General features: G+C 44.1%; 1 protein-coding gene across 4 annotated transcripts in view; it reads right to left on the bottom strand.

Moving 5' to 3' along the window:
• Nucleotides 1–21,308, bottom strand: part of SPEG (striated muscle enriched protein kinase) — a 150,211-nt gene extending 128,903 nt beyond the window's left edge. For all 4 annotated transcript variants that reach the window (XM_020792170.3, XM_020792171.3, XM_072985337.2 and 1 more), the window contains exon 1: nucleotides 20,651–21,308. In XM_020792170.3, the coding sequence (XP_020647829.3) occupies nucleotides 20,651–21,098 (448 nt within the window). In that variant the 5' untranslated portion in view covers nucleotides 21,099–21,308. The remainder of the gene's footprint in view (nucleotides 1–20,650) is intronic.
• Between the last annotated feature and the right edge of the window lie 357 nt (nucleotides 21,309–21,665).

Below are 21,665 nucleotides of genomic sequence, written 5' to 3'. Positions count from 1 at the left end.
AAATCCCAAAAGCACGCACATTAATCTGTTATATCAAAACCAACTACTGTAATTGTCTCCCAGAACTCTAAAGACCTTTTGCATCTGTTGATGCAGCCAAGCTCTTGTGAGCAAGAACCAATTTTATCCAATTCTGTGCCGTGCTGAATAGGTGATTTAGAAACCTGCAATCCAAAAAAGTTACTTTTCCAAGCTCTGCATTTAATGCAAACATATGCTACAGTGCTAATTACCAGGCACACATCCCTCCTTTCCCCAATCATACCCATGACATGGTAAATGGTTTTTTTCCTTATCTACACCCTTTAAAATTTTTCATTAATTTTGAATGTGAAACACAAAGTGCTCTCACAATATTATTCCAGTGGGAGTTCAGATTATTGCCTGAACAGACCCAGCCAGCCTCTGCCCAATGAGCTTTGCATTGAGGCTAATGAGTACATTTAAGCATTATCGAGAGAGAGAGAGAGAGAGAGAGAGAGAGAGAGAGAGAGAGAGAGAGAGAGAGAGAGAGAGATCAAACAGTGTTGTTTTTTTGAATGTAATGTATAAGCTGCAAGTGGACAAATATTCACCTGTTTCCCAGCTAAAATACTTCCTGTCTGCACATACAGAAATAGTAAATCAGATAGATCAGTTCAGCTAGCCTTCCCCTGTTAAACTTGCCTCCACTGTCTTTCTGTACAAAGGTTTTTTCCCTCTTTGCCAGAGAGCATTCAAACACGCAGCTCCACACTCTGCAGCCTGAAATAGTACCGTCAAGAAAAAGCTTTACTTTAAAGTTGCCTGGTGCTGTTCTCCATGTTCTGAAGCAATGCTGGCCAGTGTGCACAGTTGCTAGCAGTGGACTGGGGAGATTCAGATTTAAGTTCCCACTCAGCCATAAAACTCAGTGGATGTCTTTGTGTCAGTCATCGTCTTTCATCCTGACCTACCTCATAGGGCTGTTGTGAGATTACAGCAAGGAGGAAGAGCCAGGTACAGTGCCTTAAGCTCATTGCTGAATCTTGTACTGTACTTTAATGCAACAGATTAAAAACTGCTTAAAATAACAAGAATACTGTACTGTCTTGATTAATCTTCCCATTCATCCTTCCCCATTCCCTCTGCTGCTGTCTGGCCTTCATTTCTATTACATTTCTGGTTATTCCTTCAGCCTATCACTTAAGGATACCTACCCTCATGCAACATATTTCTGTTATGTACATAAAGTTGCCCAAGAGCTGAGGGGAAGCTTTCCTTTAGTTTAAGGTGCAACTGAATATCCTTCAAGTAAGAATCCCATCATATTTCCTCTGCCTTCTAAGGTTTAACCAGCATGGTTGCTCGTATTCTGGAATAGACTATCAGAAATATTAGCAACAGAAGATTTTCTGAGGAAATGGGAGAGAAGTATAGCAGAAACTCACAAACCGGAATTCTGTAGTTAATAATTATGTTTTACACTTATTCAGGACAATTAGGTAGAATTATAGTATACTGTATATACAGTCTTGAAGATGGGTATTATGGAAGACAAGTAGATATACTGAATTGCAACCTTCCTTCTGTTTACATTCCACATCTGCAAATTCAGCAGGGAGCAGTCTGGCATAAGGCATTTTTATTATCAGTAGGTTTTCTAATGTATGACACTGTCTGATTCTGCTGCCTTGCACTGGGAACTCCCACATAGGAGACAATTTTTGGGAGGGCTGGGTTTGGTAGGTCTTTGATCTTGCAGTTATCCCATGCTTTAGAGATCTCAGAAGTCCAGGTGTACAAGAAGGATCCAGACTCATCATTCCAAGGCTAACATTTGTTTTTTCAGAACTCCATTTCTTGCCAGGAGAAGGGAATTTTCTTTCACGATGTCGTGAGCCACAGAATAAAAATCCTCCATCTGGGTCTAGTGCTGGGCCCTACTCATGCTTCTTTTTTACTGTGCTAGAACCACAACTTAGAAATGTCACTTGTTCTCCCAGCCAAAGATGGTCATGGGCCATGCTGGTTGGAGGATGCTGGGAGCCATAGTCCAAATAACCAACATTTCTAAGCACCAGCCAGAACAAAATAAACCCAAACAAGATATTCCCTGCCCCCATGTATTGACTCTGTTAACCCTCATTTATTTGGCTGTAAGTTCATTAAATAGTTACAGGAAATAATAGGAATCTTGTTAATCTCAGTGTGTGACTATATTGGAAAGCATTTTGTAGTTTGATCTGGAATTGGCAAAGTCATTTTTCAATGATCATACAATGTAAAGATCAATGTGAATCAGCCCATCCTTTTTTCCTTCCAGTCTGTACCTTTTTGCTTTCTCCTGCTGGTTTTTTTCCTAACAGCAATTATTCAAAGAGTGTTTTGCCTGTGTGATTGTTTATTTTTTTCTGCAAAAGGACAGGGGAAATGACTTTGAGTGGTTTTCTGATGACGTAGCATAATGTTTCGGGACAGCAGGAACATCACCTCTGTGATCTTTCTCTCTAGCCACCTTGAATTTTTTTAAAAAAAACAACAACAAATTATTTAGTCTAGTGCTCGATCATCTTATCACTACCCTGCTACAACTTCGTCAACCTCCGGCAGGCTAAAATGTGTCTATGGGATGCTCTATTGTTTATATGTGTATGGAGAATTTTGGGAAGCTATCCCTTTTTCCCTACCATGGTCCAATCCTTTAAACAGACCATAAAAAGAGAGCCAGGGATTGGCAAAAAGGCAATCAAACCACACTGGATATAGAGGCCAGCTTGGACACTGGCACCAAAACAACTCAGGCACAAAAGAGATTATGAATCAATCCAGTGTAGTTGCACCTTCACTATCCCTCTCTTATAGAACTTGGAAAAGTGTGATTCTTTAAGACTATAATTCCCAGAATCCCCCAGCCAATAGAAGCATTTTTAGTCCAAAAACATAACTTTTCCAAGCCCTGCTTCCTGCTCTCTGGCCTTGTCTACTGCCACTTCATATGCATGGGGATTGATGCAGGCCTATTCTTACTCCTCCTACTTCTGAAGGTGAAATGGTGGCAAGAATTAGTGTCAAAATGCAGTCAGGAAATAGAGAAGAGGGAAGCAATGGGGGGAAAAAGATGCCAGCCCTTTTCTTTGGGAAGACAGTACAAGGCTCAGAGAAAAACCAAGATGTTTGAAGATTCAGCGCAATGTTCCAATGGAGGCACTATATTTATTCCTCTTGGGGACCTGGCACTTGCCCTCTGCCTGGCATGTAACACTAGCTTAGACTGCCCTACCAGAATCTGAGGGGCTGGCACATTCCGTAGCAAAAATAGCCACCAAACCCCAAGCAAGAAGCCTGAGTGACTGGACAGCTGCACTAGACAGAGCCATCAACATAGAAACCAGGGCTGGCAATGTTTTTGGTACATGCCACACACCTCACCTTCCGCATTATGTGGATAGTGCTACAGGGACAGAGAGGTACAATACAAGGACAAAGCTTATTTCTAGGAGCCCAACATCCATGGTAATCAAAATGGCTGCACAAAACAATTTTAGACCTAGAGTGTTTAATGCAACCCTTTTGCCTGCCATTGATGCTGCAAGCGAGCTCATGCCCCTGGTGAGGAAAAGAAATGGGTCACCTTATATTGGGACCATAAGTGTTTTTTCAAATGCATAGAAATAGCATAAAAGAAATACTTTTAAAAGAGTCATTGCATTCAGGGACAATCTTCCCACGACTGCAGAGCGGGACAATTCAAATGGATTAGATGCTGTACTGGGTTGGAATAAAGGGCTTTCTTGTTCCTTTTCTTCCACCCAGGTATACAGTTCACTGGCAGACAGAGGCAGATGGGAATAGCAGTTAGTTGTTTCAAGAGAACAGGCCCTTTTATGTTTGGAATCTCATTAGGTCAGAAATCTTAGTGTTGCTTTGGAAGGCTTTAGCTACACATTCCCAGTGTTTCCTCATCCAATGGAATCTGCCTCTTGCCCCACCTCTGGCTTTTCAATGCCTACCCTGAGCTTCCATTCGTGTGGAAAAGAATAAGAAAAGAAAATTGTTTTAATATAAAATGGCATGTGACACCTATGGGAACTTAGGCACTTTCCAAACAATACTATCTCTGCATATCTAACCCTGCTCAACTTCAATCAGATGAGTAAATTAGGGCTGTGTCAATCCTTACTTTCAAATTTTATTGTGGCAGAATATGGTTCTTTTCTGTTGTTGCCATCTCTGTCTCCAGACCTTTCCTGTAACAACCTCATCTTGTCTCCCCATCCTTTTACTGCTTCCTATACTCCATTGCCTTTCATTTCGTTTTTATTTAGTTTTCTTTTGGTTTTTTTGGTCATACAACCAATTGAGGGAGCATTCTAGCATTAATCTGTCAGTTCCAGAGCCAACATGCTTCTGCAGAGCAGATCCTCTCCTTTGTGAGTTCCTTACTGATTTTTAATTGAGGGGAAACACTCCTTTGTGGTGTCTTGGTTCTGTAACCAAGAGATTAGTAGGGGGCCACTTGCTCTGCCAGTTGGGCTGGCAAAAATTAGTTACTAAGGGGACAATCAGATGCGGACACAGTTCCCATTTTGGACTGCTTCTGGTGCGGTCCTGTGCAAGCTATTTCCTAACAATCACACAACGTATGGGGAAACAGCGTTCCAGTCCAATGTCAATCCACACTCAAAGTAGACCTTTCTGGTCCAATGGCAGGGCTACTCTTTTTGAGAGCTGGCTTGGAATAATTCCCACATGGACAAAAGGGTTGCTTGGGACAGTGGTTCTTAACCTTGGGTTACTCCGGTGTTTTTGGACTGCAACTCCCAGAAGCCTTCACCACCAGTTGTGCTGGCTGGGGTTTCTGGGAGTTGCAGTTCAAAAACACCTGAGTAACCCAAGGTTAAGAACCACTGGCTTGGGATGTCGCTCCTAGGAAAGCAACCCTTTCTGGAATGATCAGATTCTTTCTCACTGTCTGATCTCCAATTGATTTCCTCCTAGGTACCCTCACCACACTTAAAAGTGGAATGGGTAAATTCTCTCTCCATCATCACTTTCTACACATGGAAAGTTATCCTGATTTTCCAAAACCTTGGAGCAGTATAATGCATATTCATGCTTCTGTTTGCTAGTTCCCCTACTCTCTTCAGGTTTTTTCAAAATAGTGGTTGCTTAGTACCATCAGAGAAAGTCTGAAATAGAAATGGTTAATATTGTTCAAATCATAAGTTACGACAGCTCCTGTTAATGTTCTTATGACTAAAACAAATGTTGTGTTACTATTATCCTTGTTTTTTTTAAACTACATATTTATCTTTTAACTCAAATAATTACTAGGAAAATATTTTATGCAGTTTTATGTTCTTGCATTGATTACAAAATTAGCTGGTTATGCCTCTGTTTAAGGGTAAAACAAACAAACACAGACCTTTGAGAAAGTGAATGGTGTAGAAATTCACAGGAAAAATGTCTGTACAAAGCAAGATAAGAGGAACATCATGTGGATGTTGAGAAAAGTTTCAATAAGATCAATGCATAACCCGGATATTAAAACAGAATACATGCACCATCTGGAAGAGTTCTTGCTAGTAGAGATCTAAAGTTTCATCTTTGTGACGCTGACTCATGAAAAAAAAACAGCATGGAGGAAAGATTTATGACTCTGTATGTGATATCAGTGGGAAGCTGCTGGGAACACAGAATGAGTCTTATGAACTATATTAAAGAAAAGAAGCTGGTAATGTCCAGCAGGTGTCAGGAAGAATTATGAGAATCTAACAGCAGGAAATCTGTCCCCATGGCAAGTGGCTCTGTTTATGGCACTGGGGGTTAGATAAAAGAATTCCAGGGACTAAAATAAAACAAACTTTGATCAAAAACAATGCAGCAACGAGTAGGAAGTTTGCCCCACGAAGTTTACCATAGTTTGATATAACAAAGGTATAATAAATAAGAGAACACTCCTAGGCATGCACAAAGTACACATACCTCACTAACAGATGACTATGGTAGCCTTTATACACCTAGAAATAGGAATCACGGCTTTTGGAGCAGAGGTTGTTCTATCTAATAACAGAATTCCACTCCCTAACCTAACTGGCAAATAGCAGGAGCTGCAACAGCTCTTCTTCCACAATCCTTCCTTTTCCAACATGTGCACATACATCATCATAGTCTTACACCAAAAAAAAAAAATATATATAGGACACATATGCCAGCACACTCATATGTAACCACGTGCTCCAGCCTGATCTCCACATGCGACACCCATACGTTCAGTGTTGTTGGATACACATCTACTGAACTCCATAGTTCTGTCATATGAGGCGCTTTTGTGGGAAACTAAAGTAAAAGAAACTCCCCACACTTCCCAGTAGACTTTTTAAATTTTCTTTTGGCAATATTTCTGGAAGTTTGTCTGTTTTTTTAAAAAAATTCAGCAAAAGCCACAGAACCGAGCTTAGGGCGCTACTGCCACCAATGCAGACCTTCAGCCAGGTCTATTGTTGTAGCACTTAGGGTGGCCAGGTCAGCAGCATCCCTTTCCCTCAGGTTTCAGGACTGGAAGAAAGGGAGAGCAGGTCCTCACATTGTTCAGAGAGGGGCTGTTGCGGCTTCGGCACCTGTGATGTCACAGTGAGGGAGCAGGCAAGCGTTCCAAGGGGATGCTGCTCCTTTGAGGCCCAGAGGCATGTGGAAAGGGACATGAAAAGAATCTAAATAAATGAGTCCATCAGCTGAGTAAAATCCAGCTAAAACCAGTTAATATGACACGTCAGAGCCGGGGGGGGGGGGGAGAAAGAGAATTCCTTTTCAGTGGCCAGTCAGGTAGCAAAATGTTGTCAGCTGCAGCCTCTGTCCTAAGGCGGACATCCCAACACTGCCTTATCTACTCCACACATGACACGTGGGCTTTTTCTTTTCTCTGGGCCTACATTATGCTGAGGCTGGTGTAACAATGCTTGCACAATAAAACAATTCTTCCCCCTCTGCAGCACTTGCCCTGAGATTTGTTTCCCAACCTTATTTATGGAGACAGAGAAAGCCTGGGATTTAAAATTGGGCATTAGATATCTAGTATGGACAGATCCGGTTGTTTCTCACTGATAAGGAAGCTGATAACAGCCTGATTGCAGTGGAGGAGAAGTCTCCAGCAACTGCAGTTTCCAAACACTGCATGGTGCCTGCTTTCTGTAAAAAGACACACAAGGGGCAGTTAGCAATACGTAGATGGAATTCCTGAGCGGAACCAGATTAGACTGGATTGTCAGTGTGGTTTAGTGTTCTAGGGTTAATTACAATGAGCATTTGACACGGTCTTTGCTTAGAAATGAGCACCGTTATGGGAGTGCCATGGCACAACAAAGCAAAGTAATTTCTAGCATGGAGCACAGCCAAGTTTTCAATAGCTTGAAGATCGCCCACCACTTCATCATTAGTGTTTTGCATTTTTTTATCGTTGCAGAGAGAACAGGTTAGAAACAGAGCTTGGGCTGTTGAACTGTAACTCTCAGAACACCCCAGACAGCATAGGCAATGGCTGTCCTAGTAAGAGGATTCTGGGAGTTTTAGTCAGGACTAAACTTGTCCAAGCTCCAGCTAGCAGTTCAGATCAAGAGTATGGCTGAGGGGACATAGACTCTGTGGGGGAATCAAAACAAAGATTTTGAGGACCTGCTGCATTGATAGGAGGCCTCACAGGCATCCACTCACCCTGGCAGCATTAATGCTGTTTTCTGTTCCCTCACCCGTAGCCACAATGATTGGTCACCCACCCGTACTGTCTCTGCATAACTTTTCAGTTCTTTCACAGATTTTAGACTTCATATAGCACACAGATTTTGCTTATTAGCCTTGCTAATAACACTGTTTGATTCTCTATCTGCATGAATTTGATGGGTGTTTTTTTAACGCCTTTTCTTGCAGAGGAAGTAGAGGCAGAAGGTAAGCTGTATCTGGGAGGACATTTTATTTAGTGTGGTATTTTTTTCCTAGGCTTGTGGATTTTTAGGCTTGCAAGGGTGCATTTGGTCTGACCTTTGTTCTCCCTGACCACATGGTCTGAGGGGGCGGGATTTTAGCCTTAAATAAGTGCTACCAGAAGCTTTAAGCCCTTTTCCTGCAGAGGAAGCAGAAGCAGAAGGTAAGCTGTGTCTGGGAGGACATTTTATTTAGTGTGGTTTTTTTTTTCTAGACTTGTGGATTTTTAGGCTTGCAAGAGTGTGTTTGGTCTGACCTTTGTTCTCCCTGACCACATGGGCTGAGGGGGATGAGGTTTTAGCTTTAAATAAGTGCTACCAGAAGTGCGGACCGTGATTCTATTTTTTTATACTCTAACTTGGTAAATAGGAAAGACAAATAGGAGTGCATACACCTGGGGGAACAGGAAAGTTTTAGGGGGAGGATCACACTTCCTCTCTTTTTAATTCACTGACCAATCAGTTGAGATGGAGAGTGCAGGATCTGTTGCAATTGTAACACCTGTGGCATGTTTGTTTCTTGCCAAACGAGGTGCCTGGGTACTAGTAGAAATCCTCTAAGTGTACATTGGTGGCCATCTTGGAAGACAAGGTCCCGCAGCTGGAGGCCTGTGTTTCTAATCTTTGCACTATTAGGGAGCACCTTGGGTAGTTGGGGCTCGTCAACCTTGGAAGGCAGCCCATTTAGGAGAAGGAAAACTCCAATTTCAAACCTCCACTGCCTTGTGGCTATATCCACTGATGGAAAAGGCTTCAGGAGTTAACCTCAAGGCAAAATCCAGAGCCGGAGTCCTGGAGGCAGTTCGTGTTGTTTTAGCAACTCCTGCAACATCACTGGAACTGTATTGGCTCTTGCCTTTCCATTGAACTATTTCAGTGAAGTGGAGAGGGGGGACTTGCTGCTTGGGTAACAGCCTATCCTCTATATTCTTTTACCCAGGTTTCGTGTTCTGGAGAGGACACTTCAGCTTCGCATACAGCGTCGAAACAACACGGGAAGTAGCAGTTACCGGTTATAAGTCTTTGCCCAATTGGCATAGAGCATGATGCCAGGGGCTACTTCCGATGGTGGGAGAGGTCATTGCATCTCACTAGGTAGCTACCGCCTGCCTTAAGATGGGCAGTCCCCAGGCAGTAAGGTGCTGCCTCGCCACGGTCTGTTAACTTCATGGGGTGCGTGGGGTTTAGGGTGTAAGCCGACAAGCAGATCGATAACCCTGCACGATGCAACAATCATAACAAAACTTCTGCCTTAAAGTTGGGCACCTGGAATGTTCAGACAATGACCCCTGGCTTTTCTGACAAACTGCAGGAAATAGACGATGTGTGCAAGACAGTTGTCATCAACATGAACTGAGTAGGCTGCAGATGGACATTGTTGCTCCACAAGAGATGAGATTTCCAGACATGGGATCTGTCAAAGAAAAAAAATTCTCATTCTTCTGGCAGGGAAAACCATTGATTGAGAATAGGGAATGTGGTGTTGGATTTGCGGCCAGAAATACTCAGCTGAGATCCATTGTTCCACCTACTGTGGGGAGTGAAAGAATCCTGTCTCTGCAGCTCTACACATCAGTGGGACCGGTCATCCTCGTTAGTGCATATGGACCAACACTGTTGTTTACAACAGAAGTCAAAGACAAATTCTACAACAATCTGGCAGCTACTATCAAAAAAATTCCTGTGAGAGAGCCGCTGTTCATTCTCAGAGACTTTAACACTAGAGTTGGTGCTGATCACAATTTTTGGCCTCTTGTCTAGGCCGTTTTGGCATCGGAAGATGAACGAAAATGGTCAGTGCTTGCTGGCGTTTTGTTGTTATTATGGTCTTTGTGTCAGCAACACGTTCTTTAACATGAAGCTTCAACACAGAATTTTCTGGAGGCATCCAAGATCCCAGCATTGGCATCAGCTCGATTTCATCCTCACTAGACGTTCTAGCTTTCCTAGTATTACGATCACACACAGTTATCAGAGTGCTGATTGCGATACTGATCACTCCCTGGTGTGTAGTAGAGTAAAACTGCGAACAAAGAGATTGTATCACATGAAAAAGGAAGGAAGACCACGTATTGACATCACAGGATTGGTGATCAAGGAAAAGTGGAGAAATTTGTCCAAGCGCTTGAGGAAACCCTTCCAGGCCCGGCTGATGCAAATGCACCTGAACAATGGGAACATTTCAGGAATGCTGTTTATAACACCACCTTGTCCACATTTGGCAAGAAGACCAAAAAGATGGCAGACTGGTTCAAAGCCCATTCAGAGGAGTTAATGCCAGTCATTGAGGATAAGAGGAGAGCTCTAGCAGCATAGAAAGCCTGTCCTAGAGAGTACAACTTGCAGGCTCTTCAAGTTGGTCATAGCAAAGTCTAATAGGCTGCCAGGAGATGTTCTAACGATTATTGGCTTCAGCTCTGCTCTCAGATACAGATAGCAGCGGACACAGGTAACATCAAGGGAATGTATGACAGTATCAAGCAGGCTTAAATCCAATACAGAAGGAATTTGCTCCCTTGAAGTCTGCTACAGGTATGATCATCCAGGATGGAGCACAGCAAATGGAATGCTGGGTGCACCACTATTCTGAGCTATATTCTAGAGAGAATGCAGTAACCAAAGAGGCATTAAATAACACCGAGTGCCTGCCTGTCTTGGAAGTGTTGGATAGCAAACCAACTTTAGCAGAAATAAAAGTGGCCTTGGATTCCCTAACCTTTGGCAAGGCACCTGGGAAGGAGAACATCCCTGCTGAAGTGCTGTAAAGAGATGATCAACACCGAGCTGTATGAAATATTTCGTCTTTGCTGGAGGGAAGGCAGAGTACTACAGGACATGAAGGATGCAAACATTGTCACATTGTATAAGAACAAAGGAGACAGGAGTGACTGCAATAACTACCATGGCATCTCTCTTCTCAGCATTGTAGGGAAGCAGCTTCCCGTGTTGTGCTGAAGAGACTCCAGGTGCTTGCAGACAGAGTATATCCATAATCACAGTGTGGATTTCAAGCTAATAGATCCACCATTGACATGATATTTTCTCTCAGATAGTTGCAGAAGAAATGTAGGGAACAATGACAGCCATTCTTTGTGGCCTTCATAGATCTTACAAAGGCCTTTGATTTGGTTAGCAGGGACGGCCTTTTTAAAATACTTCCCAAGATTGAATGTCCACCTCGACTCCTTAACATCATCAGGTCCTTCCATGAGGGAATGAAAGGCACTGTAGTTTTTGATGGCTCAACATCAGATCCCTTTGACATCCGAAGTGGAGTGAAACAGAGCTGTGACCTTGCACCAACCCTATTTGGGATCTTTTTTGTTGTCATGCTGAAGCACATCTTTGGAACTGCAACAGAAAGTGTCTGTCTCGTACTAGATCAGATGGAAAGCACTTTAATCTCTCTAGACTGAGAGTGAAGACCAAAGTCCAGCTGAAATGCATGTGGGACTTCCTTTTTGCCGATGATGCAGCTGTTGTTGCCCACTCTGCTGAAGACCTCCAGTAACTCATGAATCAGTTTAGCAAGGCCTGCCAAGACTTTGGACTAAATCAGCCTGAAGAAAACACAAGTCATGGGCCAGGGCATGAATTCACCTCCCTGTATTACCATCTCCACACAAGAATTGGAAGTTGTTCATGACTTTGTGTACCTTGGCTCAATGATCTCTGACACTCTCTACCTAGATGTCGAGCTGGATAAACACATTGGCAAAGCAGCTACCATGTTCTCTAGACTCACAAAGAGAGTATGGCTTAATAAGAAACTGACAGCATATATCACGATCCAGGTCTATAGACCCTGTGTCCTGAGTACACTCCTGTACTGCAGTGAGTCCTGGACCCTTTGTGCATGGCAGAAGAGGAAGATGAACAGGTTCGACGCGTGTTGTCTCCGACGCATTTTTGGTATCACCTGGCAGGACAAAGCTCCAAATAGAGTAGTCCTAGAATGAGCTGGAATTTTTAGCATGTATACATTACTGAAACAGCGACGTCTACGATGGCTCGGGCATGTCATGAGAATGGCTGATGGTCGGATTCCAAAAGATCTCCTGTATGGAGAATTAGTGCAGGGAAATCGCCCCAGAGGGAGATCACAGCTGTGATACAAGGATATCTGCAAGCGGGATCTGAAGGCCTTAGGAATGGATCTCAATAGATGGGGAAACCTTGACATCTGAGAGTTCAGCCTGGAGGCTGGCGGTGCATCACGGCCTCTTGCATTTTGAAGAGACCCTTGTCCAGCAGGCCGAGGCAAAGAGGCAGTCCCGAAAGCAGCAAAATCAGGGAGCTGGACAGGGGACTTATTGTATTTGTCTTCAGTGTGGAAGGGATTGTCACTCTCGAATTGGCCTTCTCAGCCACACTAGATGCTGTTCCAAGTCCTCTATTCAGAGCACATTACCATAGACTCTTGAGACTGAAGGATGCCTAATCTAATATTTTTTAATGCATATGATCCTGTCATCTATCTGGCAAAAGTCTTGGCCTGAAGCTGTTTAGATCTAGATACTCCCTCTGCTCTAGAACATAAGGACAGATCCTCACCAAACAGAACTCTTTCTTCCTCTGTGGTACCCAGGCCTTTTCTTCTTGTCTCTGACCAATAGGTTAATAATTGTGTGCCATCAATTCTAACTTATGGTGACCCTTTTCAAGATTTTCTAAGTACAGAAGTGATCTATTATTCCCTTCTTCTGGGGGCACCCTGGGACCGTGCAGCTTGCCCAAGGCCACACAAGAGTGGCCGTACCCACAAGAGGCACAGTAGGGGAATCAAACTTCCAACCTCTGGCTCTGCAGCCAAATACCTGAATCACAGAGCTATCCAGTTAGCCAGATGCAAAAGAAGACTGGACTTCTGCCCTGTAAGAGCTGTATAAACAAGGGGTTTTTGGCAAGTTTACTTTATCATGGAAGCTGCATTTCTGGAATTTGGCTCTTCTACAAATAACAATAAAAGAGCAGGGTGCCAGCAAGGGACCTTGCCCTAATTCGCACGACACTCATATGTCACTGCATCTCTCACAACATATCTGCACTGCCCTTGCCATCTTTAACAAGGACTCTAAAGGCCATTATAAACCATGACATAGGAGATGTATAGTTGCCTCTCCAACCTCTTCCCCTTTTAAAACAGCAAGAGGAAACGTTTGATCTTTGCTTCACCATCTCCTACCCCCCCCCCCCAGTGTTGCTGAAGTAATTCCACTATAGGTTATGCTGTGTAAGGCTGGTGGAAACCATAGGCCAGCAGTATCTGGGCAGCAGGCACATTTTGTCCATTTTTTGGACAAAGGCAGCCACAAGTGGGGTTCTGGATTTGATGGGAGCAAAAGCAGGAATATTTAACCTCCTTTTTACTGTTCCCCAGAAGTAAATGCTATCCCTTAAACTGCTATCAACTCTAGAGAGAGTAGGAGAAAGACACATTCACCTGGCCCAACTGTGGACATAGTTTGGATGGATGGCCATCATCTCAGGGAAACAGGGAGGGAAAAGCTGTGATTTTAACAATTAAACCCTGACCTTTAACACCACTAATCCTGTCAGATTATTTTCATTCTGATTAGATAGATGGATGGATGAATAGACAAATAAGCAGGCAGATGCCCCTCAAAACTGCATTGGACCTGATCCAGAGATTTCTGGTCATGGAACTTCTGAGTTAAAATTATTCCGGCCCTAAGTTTGTACCACATCAAGTGGGGTGGGGAAAGAAGATTATGTGAATGGAGTGGTAGAGGTGGAGGGTCGGAGGCAATGCAGGTGCATCCTCTGCTGGTGCCTTGGAGCATTTAAAGAGATATAGGCTCTGTTTCCAAATAAGAATTTGGCAGTAATTCCAGTTCACAACCCTGTTTTTTTCCCCTTCCTATGCTTCATCCCAGTTTCCATTCATCTGTACTTTCAAAACTGCTAGTCAGCAATGTTTGGGTGTATGTTTAAGCACTGCATTTTTGACCCTTTACTTACAGCAAGCAAATACCTGAAGGGTTTATTGTTTCTGGCTTTTGTCCACAGCTTGGCAGCTGTTTGATTGCATATTTCTCCTTTCTGAGTAGAGAGCCCCTTGAGATAGGCAAATTACCTGCAGTGTTCCCAAAATTTCCTCTCCAGCTGCTGATAGCTGAAAAATCTCAGCACGGAAACCATGAGCCTTGGCAGCAATGCCACCACTACCCCTTTCCTCTCTGCTGCTGCAGAATAGGCAGGCCACACATTCCATGTACAAGGCCACTGGGCATGAGCCCCTTGTTCCAGAGCTGAAGGAAGATCTATGCCCACATGGCTGCCACCTTCTGACACCCTTTTCAAACTAATCAACCCTGAAGTCAATCAGTACAAGTGAAGGTTAGCAGGGCTAGGCCCAGGACTAGATGTTCTCACAGGGTTTGTGAGAGCATCTAGGATGGTACTGCAGAATGTTGATGAAAATGCTGGGCACCGAGTCAGAAGGGAGAGAGAAATGAAAAAGGCCAGGTGAATCCTTGGCAAAGGAGCAGGCAGTGAGAAAGTCTTTGGAGGACGGCGAAGGGCAGCAGAACAAGAGTGCTGGTGGTGGCTGCCAAAAGAAGGGTTAGAGAGAATGCTGTGCTAGGGAAAGAAAGGAGGGAACCAGCAAAGGGGCAGGAAGCGGCTGAGGATACATAGCAAAGAACAAAACGGGTGGGTTCCGTGAGAATCCTGTCAAGAGATTGCCCTGGGATCCTCTATAATTCCATATGAACCTGAACTGTTTTTGTTGAATTTAATACCAGATTCGATAGAAAAAGAAAAAAGTTATTTGCTCATACATGTAACTACAGCAGCAAGAATTTTTTATGCCAAATACTGGGGGGAAAAGTGAAGACGCCAACAACCCAGGTTAGGAAAAAAAAATTGAAGCAGCAGAGATGGATATTTTAACTGAAGTATTAAAAGACACCCCTTCATGGATCACTGCCTTGTCGTGGCGAAGGAGCTTGAGTAATTCAGAGAAGCTATAAAAGACCCTGATGTTGGGAAAGTGTGAAGGCAAGAGGAGAAGGGGATGACAGAGGACGAGATGGTTGGACAGTGTCATCGAAGCGACCAACATGAATTTGACCCAACTCCGGGAGGCAGTGGAAGACAGGAGGGCCTGGCATGCTCTGGTCCATGGGGTCACGAAGAGTCGGACACGACTTAACGACTAAACAACAAAAGACAAAGAAGTTGCTGAGGCTAGAAAAAAGTGGGAACCTTTCTGTAATTGGATGAGAGATGAGAACATGAATGGGTTAAAATTATGAGAAAGAAAATATAAGATATAATTTTAGATTTTAAAGATCTTTTAAATGATAAAAGTGTGAACTAAACTTAGTAAGAAAACATATTGACAAATGTGATAATGACATATACTGTTCTCTATCACATTCTGTCTTTATTTATCCCAATACCCTGATCCAAATCCCCTTCCCTGTAATCTTCCCTTACCTAATAGAAAATGATTTTTTTAAAAAAAAGAGGTTGGCCTTGGTAAAGAGAAGGAATGTGGTATAGTATAGTGACAAAAAGAGTGTGAGCGAAACGGAAACATTACTCTTTCGGACTCTTAGACTTGCCCTAGTAGGCTGAGGGATTTAGGAGCCATAATCCAAAAAGCAGCATTTCCAATTGTGAGCATGAGCCTGGGTTTCATGGCTTGAATTTTGCCTTGGGTCATCACCCTATTTGGTGGCTCTAACTAATGGATGGGCATCGCCCATGGTCCTTGCATCTCCTGTGATGGCCCTCAACATCTGCATAGGGAAAACAGCTTTTCACATGAAGGTTTCCCCAACACTAGAACTCTAGCTGTGCAGAATATTGTATTTGATCACATGGAGCTTTCTCTGTGCAGATCTGTGCCAACCCAAGGGAGTCCAGAAGATGTGGCTATTCCTATGGAGAACATCAGGCATGTGCCCTGGATTGGCTGTTCCCCAATACTTCATTTTCCATATACAAAAGCAGAACTTGAAAAAGTTACTTTTGGGGATGACAAGTTCCAGAACAGCCACTCAATACAGCCACTGACCATGCTGGCTAGAGAAATTCTGGAATTCCAGTCCAGAAGAGTGACTTTTTTCAGTCTCTGCAAAGGAAAACAGCTGAATGGGGTTCTTGATATGGGGAAAAAATATGACTAGACTGCACTACTATCAGTGTTGCAGAAATACCTCTTCACCAAATAAGATGAAAAAGTCCTGCTGCCAACTTCTGCACTTACAAATTCTTTCTCTCAGTGCAACACTTCTTTTATGGAATAAAGAAATGAGGTAACAGGGATTGTGCAGCCTATCTCACAGGAACAGTTAAAATCTTGTATGATTTGTAAAAGCAAAGAGTCCTGTGATCCCTGAGGAGATCAATCAGTGTGACACCAGGTACACAGGAAGTACTGGCTTCTTCAGATGCATAACGTGAACCAATTCAAAGCTTTTTGCCTGCTTGAGGCTATGGGTACATGGCCAAATAGTGCAGGATTTGCTGCAGGTGTAAAAAGGATGAATTTGCCAATTTTTGCTGATCACGTGATGCAAAGGGCAATTCAAATCAGTCCAGATTTTTTTGCTCCACCGTGACAGAGTTTTTTCCCCTCAGCCACTGGGGGCTTCTACTTTTTTCCAAGCAGGAAGTATTTGAATAAATTTCCACCCATGTGATCTGTTGTTTCATTCTCCAAAGGGATGGGGGAGTGACTATGGGTGTTATTCTGATGACATACTGAGTATGGTACATGGTCATTTTAAAAAAATTGTATATTTATGTGTGTATCTTTTTGTACCTTGTGGAAAATGCTGGAAAACTGTCCCTTTCCCTATCACTGTGCAACACTTTGAACAGCCCACCAGTGTGATGAACCATAAAAGGAGAACCCAGATTGGCAGAGGGTGGGATCAACGGCACCAAAACAATCCATAGTCTCTCTGTGATCACTTAATCTGAATAGAAATGAATCAAGCCACAGCAAAACTGAGTCAGGGCAATTGCCAGTGTAGTCACAGCCAAAGTGAAACAGATGGCAAGCAACCTGCTCACCATGAGTTAGTTTGATCTCAGTTTGCATAGTTGCTAATTAATAAATGGGACAGTAACACCAAAAAAAAAATATCAGTGCCACGTGATGTAGAAATCTGAGTTATTTTATCCTCTGGGGGCAGCAGATTGGCCATAATCTGCACCCCATCCTGTATTTTAAAAGCAAACATTATTGTAGCAAAGCTCGGGAACCTCAGAACCTCCAGTTGCTGCTGAACTCCAGTCCTCATCAACGCTAGTCCCCCTGGCTAGTGATTAAAAAATGGGAGCAGTAGACCATTGAGATCTGAAGGTTCTCCACATCAGCTTCATAGTCAACCTTACAACAACAACAAAAGGCATTCCTTTGTTCACTGCATAACACATTCAGGGTCCCAATGACTGAAGAAAAACGATGAGTAGGAAGTATATATTTTAATGTCCTCCAGTGTTCTAATTGCACATGCTTACCTTGTTTCCACTTGATATTTAAGCAGCTACTCGACTCTTATATTTGTAGCAGTCAATTCTTTTATTACTTCACATCACAGGATTAAAACCAGGGTGTTTTTAATGCCTAAACAATCCTGAATATATTATTGGGAACTGAGAACAACAGCAACTCTGTGGGCTGGTCCATATGGTTGCATAGCCCACAAATCTCTCCTGATGTGATGAAAGAAATGGCTCCATGCCCCCCTTCACTATGCATACAAAGTAAGAAACAAGTCGAACACTCCATCTAAAGGCGTAAACCTCACGATTCCTTCCCCCTTATATGTTACATTAAATGTTTGCTTATGGAGGGGATGTTTCTTTCTGTATCACAAGAAGAGGACTAAATGTTAATAGTTTTGTCTGTGCTTCTCTGGTGCTGGTATCTGTGGAACTAAATCTTTCAGGGCTGGATGACAAAATTTTTGCCCCTCCGTTATTCTGCCCTTACCCTATTTCCCCCGAAATAAGACAGGGTCTTATATTAATTTTTGCTCCCCAAAACGCATTAGGTCTTATTTTCAGGGGATGTCTTATTTTTTCATGTATGGCAATCTACATTCATCCAAATACAGTCATGTCATCTTCTTCGGGTTGCTGCACGATGGTGGAAGCCAGGGTTTCACTCAACTGGGGCTTATTTTGGGGGTAGGGCTTATATTACGACCATCCTGAAAAATCATATTAGGGCTTATTTTCAGGTTAGATCTTATTTTCAGGGAAACAGGGTACGTGCTCCCCATGGTAAAGTGGCTATTATTGTGTAGTTATTTGCTGGTCATCTATGGACTACTGGGCAGGAGGACTTTTTGGGTTTGAGAAGCTGTCTGAAACTTTAAACTTTCTACAGTGCCTTCAAGTGAGATGCTCCAGTTCATATGGCCAGCTACTTCTCAGATTGTGTTGCTACTGCCCTGAAAAATCCAGGTTAGATGGATGGGAGGGCAGAAGAGGTATGGGTGGCAGTCCCTCTGAGTCGTGCTAGGGTATTTGGGCCGTGACAGGTGCTGGGGGCTGATGCCAGTCTTCTCAGCTCTCTCCCAGAAAGGCTAGAAAGAACAGATTTCTCTTCCTGCTCAGCTTTCACAAGTCCTAATGATACAGATTGAGGGTGTATATATATGAAGTTTATGTGTTCTAAACTCTCAGAGATATTTGGAGGACAGGATAGAATGGTATATCAGACCAAAAGAAAAGAAATTTAGAAAGGAAGAAAGAAGACATAAACATTGTGGCACCTTAAAGACAATCTGCTATATTTTGATGTGAGCTTTTGTGGACTAGTCCACTTCCTCAGACAGAGTAGATTGGTGGTTCTCAATTTTTGGCCTCCCAGCAGAGGCAGTTTCAGAATAAGACAACCAGAAGTTGAGAACCACTCAGCTGCCTCACAGGCTCCTCTGGAAACACTTTGTGTGGCTCAGGGAGTAGATTTGCAAGGCTCCCATTAAAATAGCCCCCCAAAAAACTCTGATTAGGAATGGCTTGCAGTTGTCCACCCCTCAGATCTATTTGTATCTTTCCAGCTTGCAATACTTCACGTCTTTGCTAAAAGAGTTATGTGTGTCATTCCTAAACAGTAAGAGCCACTATGACAGTCTCTGGTTGACTGGATTATGCTAAAAAACACACCGTAAACTGGAGGTGACACCAAATTCCATATTCAACATGTGGGTTGTTTTCTTTTCCCTGGGGGGAAAATGAGGCAGACCAAGCTTGCAATGATGGCAGTGGCCTCTCCAACAAAACATAACAGGGTTTCAAATTTGAAAATATTTTTCTGTTTGGAAAACAGGATTGTCTCATCACAAATGGTTTCTTTTGACCTGAAGCCAAAGAAGAGAGTGAGCTACATCTGATGATATATTTCCTTCCATTTATCTCTTGAAGGAACAGGAGACCTCTCTTTGTTTGAACCTAGTGACTCAATTTTAGCTCTGCAGTTGAGCAGAAAGGCATAAAAATGGGGTGTCTGAGCTATACGAGGACATTAGACGATCCTAACCTATGGCCTGTTTCCATCTTACTGATGAGCTGTTGTTTAGGGGCAACCACCATCTTGTGTTCAACAGAAAGCTGAAGCATCTGCAATCATATTGAGTCTGCAGGATGAAGGAAGGGAGAATGATTAAGCCGATGGTGCAAAAGGCAACCTACGTGGCTGTGTGAGGTGTTCAAATTTCCTGAAAAGACTCTGCTTTCAACTATAACATATGGCTGTGCTCATGCGGAAAGTGGATAGGATGTGCCTGCCTGGCTAGCACCCTTCAGATCTGTTGGGTTCCTGTTGCAGCAAAGCATTGTTTTCAGTGCTATTTTATACTGCACAGTTAACCCTTCTGCTGCATTTTCTTAGAGGACGCACAAGAGCAATGCCTAATTTCAGAATTCAGCCCTGGCCCTGGGTATAAATCTGCTTGGAAGCCCTTTGCCCTTGTCCTAGCTATCGGAGAAGAGAAAAAGCTGTAGTGATTCAGTATAATGGCATGTCAGTCTGCATATGTTTTGAGGCACTTTTTTTTTTTGGGTGTTAAATGACACCCTAGGAATTAGAAAATAGGAGGAGTGAGAGCACAGTTTCCAGATTAGGCCGCAGTGCTGATGGATACTTAGGTTTTACCATTTGTTTTCTGCCATAACCTCAACATAAAAGCACTCCTTTCAGGGACCGCATCTTTGCTTGACCTCAGGTCTTCAAACAGTCTGCTGCTGAAACCTCCCTGGCTCGTCCGCTGTGCCTTTATCCATGGCAAAGAGCTCTTTCATGCCAGTGATTAGTGTCTAAAAGGGAAGAGCTACAGGGGCTCAAGCCCAGCCAGGGAACCAATAATCTATGACTCAGGACTCTCATCCTCTAACCCTAGAGGTATTAAAAACAGGTGATGTTTATTCACTGGTCAGAGAAATAAACTCTGCACATAGTCAAAGGCATTCTGTTATCCGTCTTCCATTTCCAGGGCTCCATCCTAGCCCTACAAAAAAGGCCTCCATCCAGAGCAGAACCTTGGCTTTCAGATCCAAACCCCTACGGCACCCATATCTGGGAAGAACTGCCGATCCTGTTCCTCTCTGGAGCCTAGTTGCAAATTCCAGGTCCAGAAACTGTGCTAACCCGGCCGAGCCCCAGCATGTGCCGACGGCTTGCTCACTGCCCTCTGCCCAGCCCTTGCTCCCCACGTGATCCGTACCTGCCATGTCTGCGATTGTTACGGTGGCACTGCTGGTCGCCTCTCCGTGCTTGTTCTTGGCCACACACCTGTAGGTCCCTGCATCGCCTGCCTTGCTGTTGCGGATCTGGAGGCAGCCATATTCCTCCTCGTTCTCTGCCTTCCCCTCCTCCTTGCTCTTCTCCTGGGTGGGGGAAACCAGGACCTTCTCCTTGTACCAGCTCAGGTGGGGCTGGGGGTTGCCGGTCACGGCCACCCTCAGCAGGATGTCCTGGCCGATGCTGACGGATGTCTCTTGCAGCTCCTGCAGAAAGACTGGGGCTGCTGGGCCTCCCTGCTCGGCTGTGACCTTGGCTCTCTTGGGAGGGATGGCCGGGCTTGGGGGGGCTCTCGCCGGCCCCCGTCCTCCTGTTCCTCCAGCCTCTTCGGTGGCCCAGCTGTGGGTGTTCTGTCCCTGGGACTTCTGCATGGCTCAGGGACCTGACGATTCTTAACGTACTTCTAGTACAGCCTTTAGTTGCAGTTCTAGTCCATCACAGCCCCTCTCCTAGGACTCTCTGATCCCACCAGCCAGCCGAGGCCCAGCTGAGCCCCCCAGCCGCCGTCTCCCCGCTAGATGTTCACCCTCTCTTTCTCTGTCGCTGTGACCCCTCCAGCTGCTGGGTACCTGCCAGGGGGCACTGACGTGGCTCCAGGTACCTGCCCACCCAAGCCGGACAAGCTCCCAGAAGGTCATTTCTCTGCCAGGCAAGGGGGTTATTTTTAGGCTGGTCTCAGGTTGCAGGCAGCCCCTCCCAGCCCATCAAGGCGGGGAGCCAGGCTATTTGCAAAAGGGCTGGGCCCTCCCGCCTTGCTCATCACCGAGTCCCCAAACCTACAGCTCCAAAAATCTTTGCTATTTCTAAAGAGAATCCGGATTTCTCATGCCACATAATCCTCTTTCCCCAACTTTCTGGAGCCCAGGATAAATGAGTCTCCAACCCCTGTGCAGTTTTTCCTCCTCCTCCTCCTCCTCCTCCCAAGTCGTAGCAGCTGC

Source organism: Pogona vitticeps, chromosome 1, assembly GCF_051106095.1.
Source record: "Pogona vitticeps strain Pit_001003342236 chromosome 1, PviZW2.1, whole genome shotgun sequence".
Classification (NCBI taxonomy): domain Eukaryota; kingdom Metazoa; phylum Chordata; class Lepidosauria; order Squamata; family Agamidae; genus Pogona; species Pogona vitticeps.
The sequence above is the reverse complement of the archived record's forward strand: the minus strand, read 5'-3'. Positions and strand labels throughout refer to the sequence as shown.